Source organism: Aquila chrysaetos, chromosome 22 (genome assembly GCF_900496995.4).
Source record: "Aquila chrysaetos chrysaetos chromosome 22, bAquChr1.4, whole genome shotgun sequence".
NCBI lineage: Eukaryota > Metazoa > Chordata > Aves > Accipitriformes > Accipitridae > Aquila > Aquila chrysaetos.
This window is the reverse complement of record NC_044025.1, coordinates 10246278-10265633: the sequence shown is the minus strand read 5'-3', so window position 1 is coordinate 10265633 and position 19356 is coordinate 10246278. Positions and strand designations below refer to the sequence as shown.

The 19356-nt window shown below is 41.6% G+C and overlaps 1 protein-coding gene across 1 annotated transcript in view; it reads right to left on the bottom strand.

Annotated features, from left to right (window-relative positions):
- Positions 1-19356, bottom strand: part of UBTD2 (ubiquitin domain containing 2) — a 61532-nt gene that overhangs the window by 26830 nt on the left and 15346 nt on the right. The window contains exon 2 of the mRNA XM_029998287.1: positions 3931-4167. Coding sequence (XP_029854147.1) covers positions 3931-4167 — 237 coding nt within the window. The remainder of the gene's footprint in view (positions 1-3930; positions 4168-19356) is intronic.

Sequence of the window (19356 nt, the reverse complement as noted above, 5' to 3'; positions counted from 1 at the left end):
AGCAGTTGGGTGTTATTTCACAGGCTCTGCAAGCATTTTGGTTCTCATCCTAACTTTGGTACGGAAGACACAGCCTGAACAGGATGTGTATTTGCTGCCTGGCCAGGTAAACAGCTACAGACAATAAAAAAGGGGACAAAAGATGAATCTGAGAGGTGACACAGATCCCCTGCCATGCTCCAGGTCCCTGCGCAGAGCCCAGGGCAGGGCGGGAGGACAGACCACCCTGCACGGAGCACAGCACTGCTCAGCAGTTACATGGGTAAATCTAGACAGTGGTGTAAGTCAGGTAAGCAGAGGACTGGATAGTTAAGAAATCTAGCTGCTCTATGTGCATTAACAACTCTTTTTACCTCCTTTTTAACTTTTGCAGAAAGTGAGTTTTTTGTAAACAAAAACACGGAGGTTTTTGGTGTCGCCTGGAACAAGGACAGTTTGATTGTTCTACCTGGCTGGAGATAAGCTCAGTTTGCTGAGAATAGGCATTACTGAGCCCACAAATGGGAGGCTTTTATTCATAATCTATTCATACATGGCACTAACAATGCTCGATGACTAAGAAATACCCGAATTTCTAAAAGTAGCAGCTTTCTCTGTAGTGCAAAGGTCACATTGCACAGAGACCTATGCAAGCAGCTGATGCACAAGACAAGTGTCACCAGCGGAAAGTTGAATAAAAAGCAAGTAACGCAATTTCGCGGGTACAAAAATCACTACTAAACTCAAGATCCTGGATAAATATTCAAAATATTCTCTGTATTTGGAATCCAGCCTCAGGCCAGGTCTGGCTTGGGCAACAGAGCCTCTGACAGAAGTTTGATTCCCAACTTATTTCTGAAATATTCTGAATATTCTGCACGTAGGCCTTAGAAAGCAGACTACAGTCTGCCAGTAGTAGGCAGGACCCCAAGCAAATTGTCTGCTGAAAAGCCGAATTTAAGAGTTCACATACTTCTTCCCCCTGAAGCATTACATTCAGTGACATTAAAAGGCTAATTTCCAGGGCACGGCATCCATCCTACATTCCTCCGGCTGCCCAAAGAGAAGAAATGCGAGTTATCTGCCCAGTTTCAGATTTTTTGCTTGCAACCAGAAACTGCTGGGACTTAAAGCCTGAAACATGTCTATAAAGTCTGAGCTTAATAAGCAGTTATTCAAGAAACTGAGAAAACACTGTTTTCAAAATCTGGGAGTGTTGAAACTCTGCATCACACATCCTCTCTTCTCGTAAGCGAGGAACACGGACACACAAGCGACTCCATCTCAGTACCCGAAGACAGACTTAAACTTCCAGGCAGGCTTAAACTTTCCCACTTGAATAAAATCCTCCTCTGTAATTACAAGTTGTTATGCCACTCTAACGAGAGGAAGCCGAGGCCTAACATGTCAAACAGCTTCTTTGCATGACTTGATGCCATGTATTTAACATTTCCCTTGGAAGTGCTGTTCATATGTACACTTGTGCAACATTTAAACTGAATACATAATCTAATGCCGTCAAAATAGCTCATTACCAGGGCCTCATCAAATTCTATAACCACATTATACAAATAATATCCCTCTCACTGCAAAAGCATACTCGCGATTCAAATTTTCATTTACTAAAAGAATTATGTTTCTACCAGTCTTCTGCATATGGTCACAAGCAGACTCAGACCCTCACTGCAGAGAGTGAACATTCACACACTAAGAGACAATTCTTTAAGCTAAGCTAAAGGCTGATCTGGAGAGCAACTCACATAAGCAGTAAGAGACCATAGTGGAAAGTAACCTATATTTTGTTAAACCTGTCCCATATATAACACTGAGTTTTCCTGACCTCTCTATTTTTATTTTAGCAGCTAAGCAAAGCAATGCAGCAACTACCTTAGGTCTGCAAATACAATCTCTGAGATATTATTTCTATTTATTTGAATGATGACTTAAAATTACCAGTAAATTCAGTTATCCGTTCTGCCAGACACCTCTCACCTACACAATTCCCTCCAGTTCACGAGCTGCCTAAACACCCTGCTGCTTCTGGGCCATTCTCAGCAATGTAGATGTTTTGGAAGGACAAAAATCCAGCAACATTATCAACTTAGAAGGAGAATATTCTGTTGTTTTCTGGACACAGAATAAATGTAATATGCTATTTAAAATACAGCATTGATATATAAAATCTAGAAACCTTCTTAGGTACTTTAGGATTTCCAGATTCTGACCAGTTTTATGAACTACTGCAAAGAAAGAAACACGGTATGACAAACACAGGCAGAAAGAGGTCTTCTGATACCAGTTCCATGCTAGACAACTTGACTCCTTCCTCTCTCTTTTGAAAACCACATTAGCTTATAGCAGGGAAATTATTTTTCTCTCTCCAATGGATTGGGCCTAGAATGTATACAGACCTCCAACAGGTCTGTCAAAGAGGAGACCCGAGATCACCTTGGCATTAGCAGGTTCTGGAAATAATTGACAAATTCCTCTTTAAAACTACAGCTACTACAGAAACTATTTCTGTATGCATAACCGCCCTTGACAAAAACACCCTCATTATCAGTCAAACCAGCAAAACACAAACCTCCTTGAAAACAAACAACGATGTGGAGGACCACAATAGACTGCCCATGAATTATGGAAAAGCCAGGTTGTGTTGCAGCACTGGAAGTTTCCACCTCTCGGTGACATTTCAGAGATCCTGACTGCTCAACAGGAGTGGGGAAAACAACACGTTAAGCCACAACCACGAGTAATGTTTCACACTTCAGTATGGCCAGAGACAGACAGATCCCTAAATCCATCCCTTCCAAACTAAATATGCGATCAACTGTGACTTCTTAAGGAAACTGAGGACCTAAACACAACCAATAAAAGAAAAAAGGCGGCAATATGGGTAGCCAATCTCATGAAGACTAGCTAACCTGGAAAGCAAGATACACGATCTTCCAAATCATCCCTTTTCCCTTCCCAGGAGACCCTAATCAGCACTATATATAAAGTCTTTTATATGTGTCAGGAACAAGTTCATTATTTGGTGCAAGCCTCTTCACGCCCCTTCTGGAAGAGAGGACACCAAGCAGAGCCTAACCAGAACACATGCCTGCTTCAGTTTAGTGTGTTTTGTTACGGGTTGGTGGGTGATTTTTTTTTTTTTTTTTTTTTTTGGTGGATTGGTTTCTTTTTTTTTTTTGGTTGTTCGTTTTTAATTTCATCCTGATTGTTTCCGGTTACTGGAGCTACAAATCCATTCAATTATTTTTTATTTTTTTTTAAATAGAGAATTTGAACTGTATTTCTATTGGGAATAAAGGGAAGTGATTAGTTTCAGAAGGGTGGAGTGAGGGAGAACAGAGCTTGGGGAAAAAAAAAACAAAACCAAACACAAAACCAGCCAGAATTCAGAACAACAGAGCGAAGCACCTGAAATAAGTGCTTACAGTTTATCTTATACAAGATCTTACAGCAGATTGCCAGCACCAAGTTTTTGGGAAAGTTTTTCATATTCTTCAGAAAAGAAACTTTAAAAACCCCAGCAATTCAAATGCCAAAGAAACCCATAAGATCGGGGGAAAAAAATTTACTCCCTTACAAAGGGAGGCTGTAAAAAATTGAAGAAAATTGTGCCTTCGAGCATCCAGGTGTTTCAAGAGATTACAGAAAGTCACAAGTATTGCCTACAGAGATCAGACACTTAAACTGTGCATTACACAATGTACCAGATCATACATTCAAGTTTAGGTTAACTATAGAAAGGTAGCTTTTCTTGGTCCCTCTACACACTAACATGATTTTGCTTTGAAACACCAAACAGGAAGACATGCATACTGAAATACAGGTATTTTAAACTATTGCATACATGTCTCAATTGATTTTTCAGGTTAAAAAACACATTTGCTTTAACCTGCTGTTACACTTCTCACAGGCCACATCCATCTTAGATGAACCTACCATGTGGTAGTGTTATGTTTGCACCGTCAATGATTGCTTGTGCCAGTTCGTGATCATTGCTCTCGAAAGCATGTGCTGCAGCCTTGAGGGCATCCCAAATCTCCTTGCGACCTTCAAAAGCTGGTGCTGTGTCCCAAAACTCATCTCTCTTACTGCGCAACTGTCCGTCTGTCATGGGGTAATCACTTTTCCATTTCGGTTTCTCTTTTTTCAAGGGCTGATTACGACCGAGAGCAACTGTGGAGGAGAAAGAGGAAGGGAAATTAAAAGAAGGTAATAGCACAAAATTACTGAAGTGCCCTTTGGTTATTCTGTTTAGGATCTACGGAGCTAAAGTTTACTTTCGGGCAATCCTGATCCCTTTTTTCCACCTCCTCCAAGGCATCACCTCCCTTCCCCTGGGCTCCAAGCTGGTTTTACCTCTTAGAAAAATTGAGGGGCTACCTCCTGCTTGCTGATTTCACCCACACCCCTGAGCACCCCTCAACTTCTCCCCAGGCTCCACGGTAACCCCGCATCCCTCCGCCCGTGCTGTGCATGCCTGGCTGGGAGACTCGCACCCGACACAGACATCTTCCAGCGGCTGTAGCAGCGGTACAGCGAGACACCCGTTACCCCAACATCGGGGTGCAGTGAGACCACACCGCATCTGGACCTCCGCTCTACGCTGCTAGCAATGCTCTCTGCTCAACAAACATGATGCTCTGTTAACACAAGAGTTTTAAGAGGCTAAAATTTTTTTTTTTTTTGCATCACCTCCTTTTAAACATTTTTAATTAGAGTAAGTACATGTAGAAAGGCAAAGAAGATGCAAAAAGGTAGAATTGTCAGACAGAAATCCCTAAAGAATAATCCAGGAATCCATCAAGCTTTAAAAAGTGGTTACCTCATTCACAATAAATACAAAAGCATTTGTTTCATTTTAACTACAGCTATTTTTGTGTAATAGCCAGTTAAGATAATCACATAGGTATAATGTTGGCAGATTAAAACTACCTGCTCAGTTTAAATTACAGCACTGCTAAGACTGTGCTAACCCCTTCTCTTCCATTTGTGTGAATAAGGGGTTATTTCAACTTCTGTTGAAAGGAAAAGGAAAAAGAAGGAAGCAAACTTCAGTGCACACCGGGAAGAATTTCTTCCTGCAAGAGTTAAAACCCCATTTCCTTCAGCCCCCTCCTGGCAGCGAGAAGCTCGCTGCAGCAGGACCCTGTGGAAGAGAGCAGTGACAAACCACAAAAACAGTTCTCACTACAGCTCAATACTGCAAAACCTTGAATACGTGGTTTAAATGTCTCCAGAGGATATAAAGTGTCCTTCAACAGTTAAACTAAATTTAAGTGTATTTGCAACTGAAGATAAGCAGCCCCTCCATGGGACAGGTCATATAAACTGGGTGATGAGTACTAAAGGCTCTTGAAAGACAGGTAAGCTACGCAGGACTGAAGTCAATTAAGGATCCCACCACATACGATACTGGAGAGCCATCCTCTCCTACGCTCTCCGTGAAGAGCCCTTGCCATCCCAAGAGAGCAGAGGAACCCCAGCTGCCGTCAGGCCAGGGAAGCATGAAGACATGTAGTCTGTCACCCCACGTCCACACTACCAAGGCTGAAATATCTCTTACAAGAACAAGACGCCACATCTCCTGCGATATCAAAGCCTGTGGAGCAAAGCTGCTGCTTATCAGATGGTCCTGGCTAGTCTTCAAGGATGGGAGAGCACCAGCACAAACACAAGAGTTTACATTTAGCATTCTGTGTCCCATGTACATCCTTAGAGATAATAAGAAACATGTCCTTTCTCCAGACCCTCTTATTTTTCTGGCAGAAAGTTGACAATAGCTGACAAAAACCATTGTATCTCTCCTCAATCTTACTCCAGCATTCAGTTTTCAATGGAAAAATAGTGTAATACCTAAATATTCTTCATAGTTCTTAATTTAGACTTAAACTGTATCTCTACAGTTAACTACAAACAATATTTATGCCAAAGAGTGTGTGTGGGGGTGAGGGACATGACTGAGAAGACTAAGCATCAATATATCAGAAATGCTCATTTCAGGTAAGCTGTAACACTTTGCAAAAATAGTATTTAATTCAAATATTCCCTCTCCCTCCCTGATTTTTTTTTTCTGCCACTGATGCACTCAGCAGTTTTCAGAACAGCACTCAACACCGAGCATTGGGTCTCAGGGGTGATCATCAGTGCCTGGTGTTGCACCAGGCATTTCAACTTCACACAGGCTTTAAGGAGACCAAAACACATACATGAGGTTACATCTCGTGCCCTTATACAATCTGACTTTATATCACCAAAGAACTACCTACTTCAATTTATAACTCAGAATGACATTCACGCTTAATAAGCTAAGACTTAAGTCATTGAAAATAAGATATTTAAAAGAACTCCTGATGGCAAGGTGACGTTGCCAGCTATGTGAAGGCATAAGCCTTCTTCAGATTAAAAAAAAAAACCATAGTAGAGGATGTATGTCCATGGAATCAAAGTCAGATCATACTTAAAAGTAGCAAATGACAATTGCATGGCACACATGCAATGACTCCAGCTGTTATTCTGTATCCCACGTAGAAACTAACAATAATAAACTTCTGAATCCTTTCAAGTGACCACAAACATTTATTGCTTTTTGTTTCCATGGGATTGCTTCCATGAGACTGCTTCCATTTGCTTTTCAAAGAAGTGCTGACCATTTAACAGATTTCAGAACAGCAAACCCAAGTGTTTACAAAACACCAAGTTTCCTGGCAAAGCCCAGCCATTACTAGTCCAAGTCTCAGCTGAGCACACGCAAGCTGGGAGCCGATGACGGTCCAGTCTAGAACAATAGTGAATGAGGCAGCCCAGACAAGATGGACTGCATGCATTAAACAGTATATTATGAAATTGTAAAACATATGTGGTAAAACACTTAAACAAGGAATTGTTTCCTTATTAAGGCTTAGCAGTCACAGCATGAAAATTTCAGAGACAGACAGACTGAACAGGACACTGTAAGAAATTTGGGTCAGTGGGCATCTTTTCTTCCATTCTACTTCAGCTAACATCTGTTTGCATGTACATTCAATGAATGCTAATTTATCCCACAGGGCGCTCTCCTTCTCCCCAAACATTAATTATGAAAGCGGGTTAAAGGCACTCCCCGCAGTCCCCGAGCACGGCGGCGTTTCCTGCACACAGCCCTGCCTGCCCGTTATCCAGCACGGCCGCAGAAACTGCAACAGGCCATTTCTCTCCTTCGCTTCCCCCATTGCCCAAGACAGCATCCAAATATATTGCTCTTCACTAGACAAGAATAGCAGGGGAGAGACTAAAGAGACAGAGATCCTAACAGTCTCAAATAACTTCTCCCTGGAGATACAATCCTTCCTATGCAGACAGCAGTGATGATAAACCCAGCGATAAACTCTTTTTTTCAAGTTGGAAAAAAGGATGGAGGAAGAAAGTGACTCTACAAATGCCTCTAAAGCCAAATCCACTCTTAACAAGCCATCCATCCCAGTACTAAGCCTTTAAACACAACTTGGCTTCACAAGCCAGTATTTAAAAAGGTCTTTAGCACGTTTACCATTTATTAGAAGTGCTTCAAGAATCCCCTAAAAGCTTTATGTCCCCCATGAAAAAACACTAATCTCTCTCTAGCTGTGTGGATACATGGAGCAGAAGGGATAGAAGAAACTTAAGATGTGTAAAAAACTTAATGTATGGAAACGCCCAAATCTCTTGCTTTCCACCTCATGTTTTAGCCACTAGAGAGAAACATCACTACATTAATTTCTGCAGTCAAAGTTTTGGACCACATCAAAAGACTTTCCCTTTTCTGCAATAAGGCCGATAAAGACTAGTCAGACTAGGCAATGAAACATCAGCAGTCTGAAACACTTTGTCAGGTATTTACAATGTTAGTTTTATATTCCTCACTTTGGAAGTAAACTAGAGCTCAAAAGAAAATGTTGACTTCATTTAAGACCATGCACATCAGAGGCACAACCAGCTTGCAAGATCTGGAAGAGAAAGTAACATCCACATTAATTTTTCATCTTGCATCACTTCAACATAAGTAAGAAATTATTAATATCCTGCTTGAAAGTATTAATAGTTTTATAAATGCCAAAAAGACATGTTCTCTCTGAAGCAATACTGAAAGTTGCCCATCTCAAGAGATGGCAGTGATTGATATTTTTGGCAAGACATTTATTCAAAATTAAATCTTCAGACCATTAACAGTCTACTTTTCAAAAAAGAAAACATTGACACGTTAGTGACACTTCAAAATAATTTAGACTGTTCTTGCTCCCATAGCTCAGATATTCAGGTAGTGCTGTGGATCCCAAAGAGGGGTAAAAAGTTGCAGACAACCTGCAGGGCCTTGCTTAAGAGCTGCCTTTCTCAGGGAGGAGCAACCATACAGGCCACTATGTGGCCTTATAAAAGGATTTTCCTAGGCTGGTCAGAGGGGTTATTGTGAGGAGATTACAGATGGTCTTTATCCTCCTGGATACTGGACTTGTGCTAGCCAGAGAGTTGCCTTAAAGATGCCTCCTGTGCCATTTCTGTTTCCCTCTTGTCTGAACTGCACCTACACAGAGCACAAACTCCAAACATCATTTTTAGGACTTGCTAAGGTCCATTCAGGTTAATGACAGCAGAAGCAACAGCTAAGATGGTAAGAAGTCCTAATAATTACTAGCTACATAAAGAACTTCCTAGGGATTGGCATGCGTAAGAGAAGAAACCCCAACCTATCTAGTTAAGCACTCTAGGATACAGCACGAGGCTGGGGCAGGAGAGGGGATCGCAATGATGTGCAGCAGGCTGGAGAAGCAGGCGAGGAGAGAGGCAACTCTTGTCTGAACTCAGCATCCACCCATCCAGCACATCTGCCACGCAGGTGTCCCTACACATGCAAAATCCAAGCAATGCTCAAGCCCCCTTCCCTACTAAAGCATCCCTTGTTAGATTGTTTAATACCTCAAAGTGACCTAAGAACAGTAGCAGACAAGCAGTTGGCTGTTTCTATCCCATCAGCACGATTTAGCAGCATATAATGTGTTTTCCCTTCACAGGTAGGGGAGTACCTGGGGATCCTCGAGGTAGCTACTACTGTCTATCCCACTAACCTCAGCTACTAGCAAACTACAAAGTCTTATTTTTCACAAGGAAAGAAGTATTTCTCCAGTCCTTGCAGACTATTTTATAACCTGAATTATGTAGGTTTGTTTCCCTTCCCCACAGCTTCCCATCAAAGCAATGGAATCAGTAAGGTTATCTACACTTCTTTTGAGCAAGCTTACGCAGATAAATCCAGATATTTAAATCAGTTTCTTAACAGAATGGCAAAAAATGTCTATGTAGAACTTTTTTTTTTTTTTATAACAGCTGTTGTGTTTGTTACGTTGCTATCACTGTGGATCACAGTATTGCTGCCTCTTCCAAAGCAGACCAGATGAGTAGGAGCAGCTGGTAACAGAAGAGTCTCATACTAAAAGCCAATATCCAGCTAACGGATTCGTAATTCCTAGTTTATACACCCATGAACTGTAGCACTCGATAATCAAATTGGATAATATTTCTGCCCCAAAGGGCTTACTGTCAAACCAAATAACACAAATGCAACAGCTGAATGAGACATCAGACAGCTTATAGCCTCTGGAGAAGGACAGGTAGACCTTTGCTTCAATCGTCAATTAGATTTTCCTTCTTCCCAGTTATTGACCATGCAGGTAACCCTGTAAGAGAGGCCACAGGATTTGGTCCCCTGTCACAGCCCAGAGTTACCTCCAGCAACTCACCTAAAACTTAAGCATTTGGGGAAATGTCTCCTTTGCTGTCAGCCAGCCTCACGTGTGCTTTTCCCTCCCACCCCATTTCTTCAAGTAGCTTTCACCTATTTCTTAAAATAATGTCAGGAATAAAATTTGGCATGTTAAATTCATGCAAGTGCTCCACAGTGAATTTCTTCCTTTTCCTTTGGAACAGAAGCATATGTTGCTTGTAGCATTAGTCTTTTGCTGCTCTTCTAAGAGGTAGGAGAAACTCCCAATTTGCCGAAAACATGTGTTGGAAAAGTCTCCAGGCACACACAACCCACCCAGGGCATGGAGAGCCTGGCAGTGCAGTTCCCAGAAGGAGACATTTGGACTGGACATGCTCCATTTTATGACTGGAGGCCCAAAGCTGTTTATCTTCATGCATCCACCAGCAGCTGTGTGCCGCAGCTGCAAGAACAGGGCCTTTCTGTGCTTCCACATCTCTGCAGACAGGTATGAAGACCGACACACAACAAGAAACAAGCACTGGGGAAGGCTGGCATGGAGGGACCCTCAACCTGTGGAGCATGAGTTAAGAGCAGATACAGGGAACTGTTAGAAGGTAACATCAAAGTGTTGAAATGACACTTGTGTGAAGAGAATCTGGCAAGATCTGGTAATATTTTCATTGGTGGTTGTTTTTTTTTTTTTTTTTTCCTTCATTTTGTTCAGGAAAATACCTAAAAGATGACAACAACTGCTTAAACGTTGAGAGATTAAAAAGGTTTTGAATGAACTGCAAGGAAAGGAGCAGGAGCGCCCAACAGAAGTGCTGAAGGAAGGACAGAAAATCACCAAAACAGTCTATCTGAATGGGAGAGATGACATGGATGTTCAGGAATGGATCTCAGTGGAAAAGATGGGATTTGATGACTGTCAAGCTCCACAGGAGGAGGACAGAAATGATAAGCTGTCAAGGAAACGACACAGACCAAGACTTGCAGAGGCTGAGGCCAGCCAGGAGAAAGTGGCACGCAGTTACTGTTCGGTGTTCTTAAACTGTAGACATGCACAGCTTCAACAGGGGAAGCTATATCCTCCCAGGGATATGCAATTTGAGAAACAGCAATGGGTAATTATTTGAAGACAGTCAGGAGAAGCTAACTAAATATTATACAAATTGAACTAATGATCAAAAATATTTTCTTTACAAAATTGCTTCCCTGTTGAGGATCAGTTGCTAACAAAGTATTTTTTAAGACAAATGAAATGCAAAGTAACAGTTTATTACCCATAAAGTTTCTTTTAGTAATAGTCCCAAGGGTTTCCCTCCCTGCAATCAGTGAGCAGTACTCTACTCTATCATATGAGTCTCATTTTAAATCTATTTTGCTCCAATTTCCTCATAACATATCTTGTAATTTGGTATCAATATCTAGATACAGTTCATCCTAATCATCATCTTTGCATCATTCCCTAGTGTAATCCTTTCAGTAGTCAAATTACAATAGTGTTTGGAGGAAGAGTCCGTACAAAGGAGAGGTGCAGAAAAACAGCAAAACCGGGGAGGGGGCAGGGGGAAATGTACTGCATCTAAGAAGTAGACAATTTGAAGTACATTAAGTAGCACAGGCTTACACACTAACAGGAAAATGGCAGAATCTTATCTGTTTATTGCTAGTTTTTGGCATTTTTATTTCTTACGAAGGTTACATTTTTGCAAGGCAAGAACACTGTTTTGGAAAGGAGGTGTCCCTGGACAGCAGTAAAAGACTTTCAGCCTTACAAATGAAGTATTTCACTGAACAATTAAATTTTCCTAACAAGGAAATGAAGGAGCACCAAGATTTCATAGGAAAACTGAAGGAAATATCTATTAGTACAGTCCTGAGAGTATTCAGAGCAGTGTAACATTTCTGGGGACCCTGTGGGACTGAGAAAGACATGAGCTTTCCAAATGCTGTGTGTAGACAGAGAGAGAGAGAGAGAGAGAGAGAGATAGACAGACAATGCTTGAAATAAGTATTAGGCTTTTTCATGAAGGGAGACTGAAGAGGGCAAAACAAACACTACAAGAAAAACTACATTTCCTGATAGAAATTCAAGTTATGTCTTTCAACAGATGTGTAATAAAACACCAGGCTACAGACTCAAATCCATGTTATAAAGGTGTAGGCAAACCAGTCAATTTTGAGCCAGACAAGAAGTAAACTTGAGGTGTGAAGCTTTTTAGAGCAGCAAACCTAGTAAAGATGGATCTGCACACAAGTAGCAGCCCCTGGGGCTGGTCGGTTGGTTTATTTCACCTTTCTCCTACCTGAAAGGGGGTGAAGGAAGGAAGAAAAAAGAAAAAAAATCAGATGGAGAAGGGGAAGAACCAGCAGGGGACAGCAGACTGATCACCATCACTCAAAGCCAGGCTTGCACTCCTACGTAAGCTGCCTGCCAGACATGACGTGCTGGTGCTAAATGATGCACATGGTCCCTCTGGGGAAAGGGGGTGCCATCAATCACTCATGCCACCGCTACGCTCAAAGCCAACCAGGCAAACAGCACTGTGTCCCCCGGACGCTGCTCACCTGTGCTGGCACTAGGGATGTCGTGAAGCATTGCTCAGAGCAGGAGCAGGGAATGCACCTTCCCTGTTTCTCCAGATGTCTCCTCAACTCTTACCCAACACCTTCCTCCAAATGGAGTTAATTGCACAGAAGAAACTGTAGTGAATAAAATGCAAGTTACAGTGGTAATTACAGGCAGCTTTGGACAAGTCATACATGCACAATGCCTCCCTACCTCTCTGCATACACAAGGCACTAAATCTTTGCTGAGTCAATCCAGAGGCTTCATAGCATGAGATATAAAACACATGAGAGGATGAGGGCATATTAGTGTGCTGGACAAAGAGGAAAATTGACTCTAATTACCAGCTATTATACTGTATTTTCCATTTCTCCCATAATTTTCAACAGGAACTGCAGAAGAAATCAAGAGAGCTTGGTATTTCCAGGCCGCTCATCACTCATCACCCCTCACATTTCAAAGAAGCCAGCAGTATTGGAGCGACAAATAAAACCTTCAAACTTTGAGATTCACTCCTTGATGGTATACCAGATCCAAACATCCCACCTCATCCCAACACACACAGGATCTATTCAGATTACCAACAGCCTTGATGTGTGCTTTGTGCTGGGACATGCTGCGATAACGTAGGTCGCCTTTCACAGAAATTTAAACCATATCAGTGTATTTTGTCTAACGTGAGGTGCGATTCACAGCCAAGAGCCAGCTGGCAAGACGTGAACCTCAGCCTCATGTCTGTTCCTGCAGGTTTTATTAGGACAATTCCTCTGCTCCCAGAGCTGCAAGAGCAGTACGGTGAAGCCCGACGGTAACAAATGCTCTGGATAAGTGGTGTCAGATAGAGCAATAACACAAACAAAGTGACTGTGAAGTTCTCTACTGTTATTTGCCTCAACATTTCAAACAGTATTTTTCAAAGGAAGTTTTTCTCATTGGTCTCCCACCAAAAGCTCAGCACAATTTCCTAGCATTAATTCTATGGCTTTATTATTACTTTACAAAAGCTTTGTGGTTACTCCTGAACTCTGCCTGCCCACCCAGCTGCATGCTGTAAGCACAAGCAGAATATTTCTTGATCATCTCGATTAAGCTCATGATGCAATACCTCTCCTCCCGACAGATAAAAACATCTAAGGGAGTGAACACCTCTGTAGAGTCACCACCACCACCTCAAATCCTTAGTGCCTCAGTCAAGGGGTGACCACGGATGAAGCAGCAACACTGCCAGGCAGGGCAAAGGCCAGATGATGCCCATCTGTTTCAGTTGCACCCTGTCAGAGGAATCTTGGAGGCACAAATTCTGCTTCTGCAGCTGGTAGGAAGAACAGCAGTAGTTATCCAGGCTGCTCAGCATTAGCTTCAGCCTTGCAGTGAAGTTCTAGTAGCGCTATGGTGGAACAGCTTCGAGTGACAGACGTTATCAACGCAATTACCTGTCAGCACTGTTTACACTAGAATTTAAATTGCTCCTACCTCTGGTAGATGCAGGTTTTCAGCTGGATGCAGAACAGGGTAAAGATTTACCCTTTCCCAAATCATGGCATGCAAGCACCAAGACCTTCAATCTGTACCATATACAGTGCACAACTAGACTATCTTTCTGGAAACCTGTGACAAGAACCATTAAGGAAGCTGTCAGCAACATGAAAAATATTCTATTTGAGATAGGCTGCATAAAGTACATGCTTCTTTTGACTTCTGCTGAGCATAGCTTAAGTGAAAACTCAATTGCAGCTGAAAGCTTGGCATCAACACAGCCTCTCACATGCAAAACAAAATAAGCACGGTACACAGCACAGCAGAGCTGGAAACAGTTGTGGGAATGCAGTGGGAAGCTGCACAGAGCTTACCTAAAAAAAACCCAACCAAAAACCCAGTGCTTTCTGTCTCCCGTTATGAGGACGAATGCAACTCAGCAACTTGAATTTTAAAGTACTAAAACCTTTTTGTATCTTCCCCTCAATTCAGTTAAGAGGGAAACTTTAGACACATCAGATAAAACTGTGAAGCGGCAAGTTCCTCTAACGGGTCAACTCCATGCCAGTGTGTTGCCATGACACGGGCACCTGCCTGCTGCTCCACACCACCAGCACGGACCAACCTCATCTGCTAGCACAGACTTAATACAAGGAAAGATCTAGTGTTCCCAGCTGCAAATGACCATTGTCCTGGCTTAGAAGCCCCCTTCCTCCTTGATAATGTTCTCCCTCTGACCACTGCAAAATAAGCATCTATATGAACTGCTAAGGAAAGATTTAAAGATATTTACTGGAGGCTGATATCCCTCCCATCAAAAAATTTACAGTTGGAAGTGCTGCAAGTACTTCTCCACACGCTAACAGCCAAGTTCTTTGAGCAAGGCACAAATCAGGGTCTGGCTCAGCGGCGTTTAAACCAAAGCTTTGCTTTTATGTTGGCCTAAGCCATGGGACCAGCGTGGCCAGCGCCAGCCTCTGTCACGCAGCCACAGACTGACTACACAAGGTCATCACAAATTCTCTGAGTTCGGTAAGTGACAGACAGGGACATCTGCTGTACATCTGGTCTGCATTTAACACACCACGAGTACTTCCAACATGAGCACAATTTTCATTAAAAAAAAAAAAAAAAAAGAACACCAAAGGCAGCCTTATCTCTCATCCTGCCAGAATTATAAAAAATATTAACCTGCTAATTTTTCTTTAAAAAATGCAGCTGGCTCCACCCTAATTAGGTGCAAGCGTGCTGAAAGCCAGCTAGCACACCCTCCTCAGCAGACCCGCATGCAGTGCATATACACATGATGCTGCAACTTCTGAAGACTTTCTGGACGATGCCACCAGTGAATTTACTTTATTACAAGTAAACCTAGAATTCTGCAGCTCTAGCACATTCACTGGGTCAGGGGGAAGGACAGCAAAGGAAGAGCAGGGGCACTTCAGTGCCCCAACAGAAACAAGCTCTTCCAGCACCACAGAGATTCAGAACTAGTTTCAACATAATTTAAAACTTTTTAGGTCACCACTACAGCTCAGTGCTACGTAGGAAAATTTTAAAACCAACAGAGATCCTAGAAATCCATAGGGTTCCCCTAAAGTAAAATTGCTTAGGAGGAGCTGCAGAAGTCAGCACAATTTTCAGATCCCATCTCACCACAGTGTTAATTTGCACCGGGCTATGTTGCATTAAATTCTTCCACCAAAATTTGAAATTTAACACAGTCTGTATAATAAAAGGTATAATGCACAAGACAGATGGCCAATTTAATGTTCCTAATGAATACTTAGGTGAACATGGCATTGCTTGCCATGTCACTTCTGCCACGCACGGCAGTCACAAATTCTAGAAGGGAGTGAACAAAAAAGCCTCCAACTTGGTAACTCTTTTTACAATGACCAACGATTAAATTAGCTTAGTTACAGGAACTAACACCATGTCTTGAATTTATTCCAGTGTCACAGTTATTGGCAGGGATAAAGTTTCACATTATCCAATTAACTAAATGCACTATTACTGTATCTCAGCTACTTAAGCTCATCAGTTAATTAAGAGCTCAGTATAAGCTGAAAATAGGAATCTTACCTGACACACATACCAAACATACATTATCTTAATGATTTAATTTTATACTTCCATATTACGTTCCACAGGTACCATCTGGAAAACTGAAAGGCAATTGCTCAGTTTAAGGAACAGGTAAAAGATGCATAAGCAAACATTTAAAAATTAATCTAAGAAATTGTATTTCTTAGAATGATACTTGCTGCTTTGCTAAGCTCTATTTTACAAGGTAGTTTTTCATTATAAAATGACCATTTCAAACTCATTACAAATTACTTCTGTATCAATTTTTAGATGCTTTTAATTTGGTTCCCATTTAGGAAGTGTTTTATCTTAGTGTCTAACTAAAACCTACCATTCATTTTCCCAGGGACTATACCCCGGTAATTTCCAAGTCATGAATCTGCCAGTGCAAGGTAAACAAGGCAGACCTGCAGGCACACAGCCATGCTAAGCACCTGCGGACAGATGTGTAACGGTAGGATAATGCATTCTTGATGCTCCTCAGATGTCAAGCTTGTTTCTGCAAAGTCATCTCTCAACCAGCTCTTAACAGTAGGTGGTAACGTCTTCTTTAATAGCTGTCAAGTCAGTCCTGCCATACACAGCACCAGCACACCATTGATTTAGGAGCAGAAAATCAGGTACCCCACTTGCTGATGTTCATGCAGCACAAGTCATGACACTACGGCATCATTCAAGACTTCCCTAGAATGTGGACCTGGTTTTCCATCTACCACCAAGCCCATCTTTTTGGAATATTTGTCCTTCCTGGCAAGTTTACAGCCATAGCATAAAAATACCCAAGGCCTTGCAAGGGTGAGACTTCGCTTCTGTGGCAGGTTGATTAAAAACAACAACAAAAAAAAACCCCAAACCCCCAATCTAACAAACCCCCCTCTGCATTTCAGCTGCCCTTAGCACAAAAGGCTCTTCATCCACAGAGAAGGCTTCTACATGCTACAATATTTTAACTAGCAGGACTCATCCTCCTCCCCTACTGTCGCTTGTTTCCCATCAGTAAAAAGCAATTCGTCGCAACAGTAACAAATCAGTATGACCACAGAAGCTAAATGATCACATCACTGAGCCTCCAGGTGCTCCCAAACAGCGAGGTACCAAAAGAACTAGGTCCATTTTAATGTTCATACATTTGACTGTGCACACTGAACTTCTGCAGGGCAGAAGTCTGATAGACTGGTGGCTTAACACCCCAGTGAAAACCAAAAACATTCATTTACTTCTCTTCTATAGTCAATACTTTCTGGATCCACAATCCAGTTAATAAGCTTGAAAATTTATTCATGGAAGTACACATGCTCACAGCCTAAGCAAACTCCAGCCTTGAGTTCAACAGCATGTCATCCAAAACAAGTGGGTAAAAAAACAGCTAAGGAAAAATGATGATGCAAGTTAGATGTTTAAATAAGCAATTTTGAAACTAAACTCCTATCTGTTCTTGTGGACAATCATTCTCCAAGAAACTCCAGCACCCACGAATGGATAAAGCTCAGCAGCTGGAAGGTCTACAAATGGGTGTAAAGACCAAGCAGCATCAATGGCTCTAATGTGCAACACTTGGATTTCTCAGACAAGAGTGATATGGAGCAATCAGTAGGTGTCTTGGGATACTGAGAAAGTCTACTGCTCCCGACATCCCCACCAGGTTAGAACATACAGCAAACAACAACTGAAAATGAATTCGGAACTATCTGCTCGAAAATTAACTCCTGCCAAAAACTCTGGCGCGTCCAACCCTACATTTGATTTTCACCCCATGTGAAGGACAGGAATTTGCCTTAAAACAATGTGTAAAAGAGCCACAGAATCTAAAGCGGACACTGGAATCTGCTTAAGTGACTGCATTAAGTGATAAAATGAAACCAGTTACTTACAGGAGCTATGGGGACCCAGGAGCAGGTTATAGCAATTGACTGACAGCTCTGTTCTCCAGCTGAAGATGCTGGAGATTACAAAACATAGAAGGAAAACAAAAACTAAACCCTGAAAGGAGAGCAGTTCAGAGAGAGACAAGCTCCATATTATGATCACCTGAGAGCATGGAAAAAGGATAAAGACTACCTTCTTCTGAGTAAAAGCAAAGTTGGATAATTTCCCCACCACCCATCCATGCGTTCCACCCCGTCCGTATCTCACGGTGTATGCAGTTCCTTTCCCGTGCCACGAGGTGCCACATCTCTTCTCTAGACTGCTATTCTACACTGACAGGGTGACATCCATCCTCTTGCCTCTGGTTTCCATTTAATTATGCAGATCTTGGAAGAAAGGCTAAAACACACCATGAGTTGAGTTTTCATAGTTGAAACTTGTTTTCAACTGCAATCTCCAAGGTAAAACATTTTAGGGAGAGAACGAGTGTCACGCAGAATCAGAGGGTTCATCACACAGGTTGAACAAAGCTCCCATTTATTTTCCAACAGTTACAAAGGAAGGGAAACAAATCATACCCAAGCATTAAAAAAAAAAAAATAAAATTCTGCTATTCTTCTGTAATCAGACCAAGAACTTACTTTCTACACTGTTGTGTTAAATAATTTAATAAGTAACAATAGTTTAATAATTACATCATTAATTAGCACAATTACCTTTGAGTAATCCTTCTTTTGATGGCAAACACAGAGAATTTCCTCTTTTGTGCACTCCTTGTGTACAATGTGAGATGGCAAGAACCAGCAGCATACAGGGATGATGCAAACACGAACTCTGCATTCAAGGGTTTGGGGTGGTTTTTTGTTTGTTTGGGGTTTTTTTAGCAGAGGACAAGTTGGGCATGTTCTACAAGTTAGTTACTTCTCAGTGTTGTTCAGATTAATAGTGATATAGTTTACAGGACAGGCTAGATATTAAAAAGCCTTTAGAACTATTCCTAATAGGTGATGCTTCAGTTTTATTAACTTCCATCTGCGAGCAGGATTTCTTTAAAATTGCACAAAGCGTATCTACAATATTTTATGTACTATTTACTAATAATGCCCAGGTAACTTCAGAAGAGCAAACTGCCTTTTGAAAACCACACATGTCCAGCTATTTTATACATACCAACCTCTTAGCCACAAGGACCTCCTACCTTTCAAGTACACCTTTTGTTAAAAAAACCATATTCATCCCAGAGTTAGAGACAAGTAATAATACCTAAGGACACTAGTACATTGCTTAGATAATTATAAAGCTATCATCCATCTTCCTAACCTAAAATGAAAAATAGGCAAGCCTTTGTTGCAACCTGTATATATATATATCTGTATGTCTCATACATCCAGGCAAAAATAAAACTCTGCTGTTAAATGGGAGCACTTGAACAAAGTAGCCTTAAAACTACATCCTTTCAAGGCCATTTTACCCCCCTGTGGATGTACTCAGATTAAAAAATAGACGTATTGTAGTCTATGGTCAAGGATTGTTGATGCAATCCAACTTCAAGCATTTAACCGAAGGTGCCCAAATTAGAAGCATAAACAAGGCAGCCTCCTCCGAGCAATGCTGAGTGTAGATGTCAGCTTCTGCTGTGAACCTC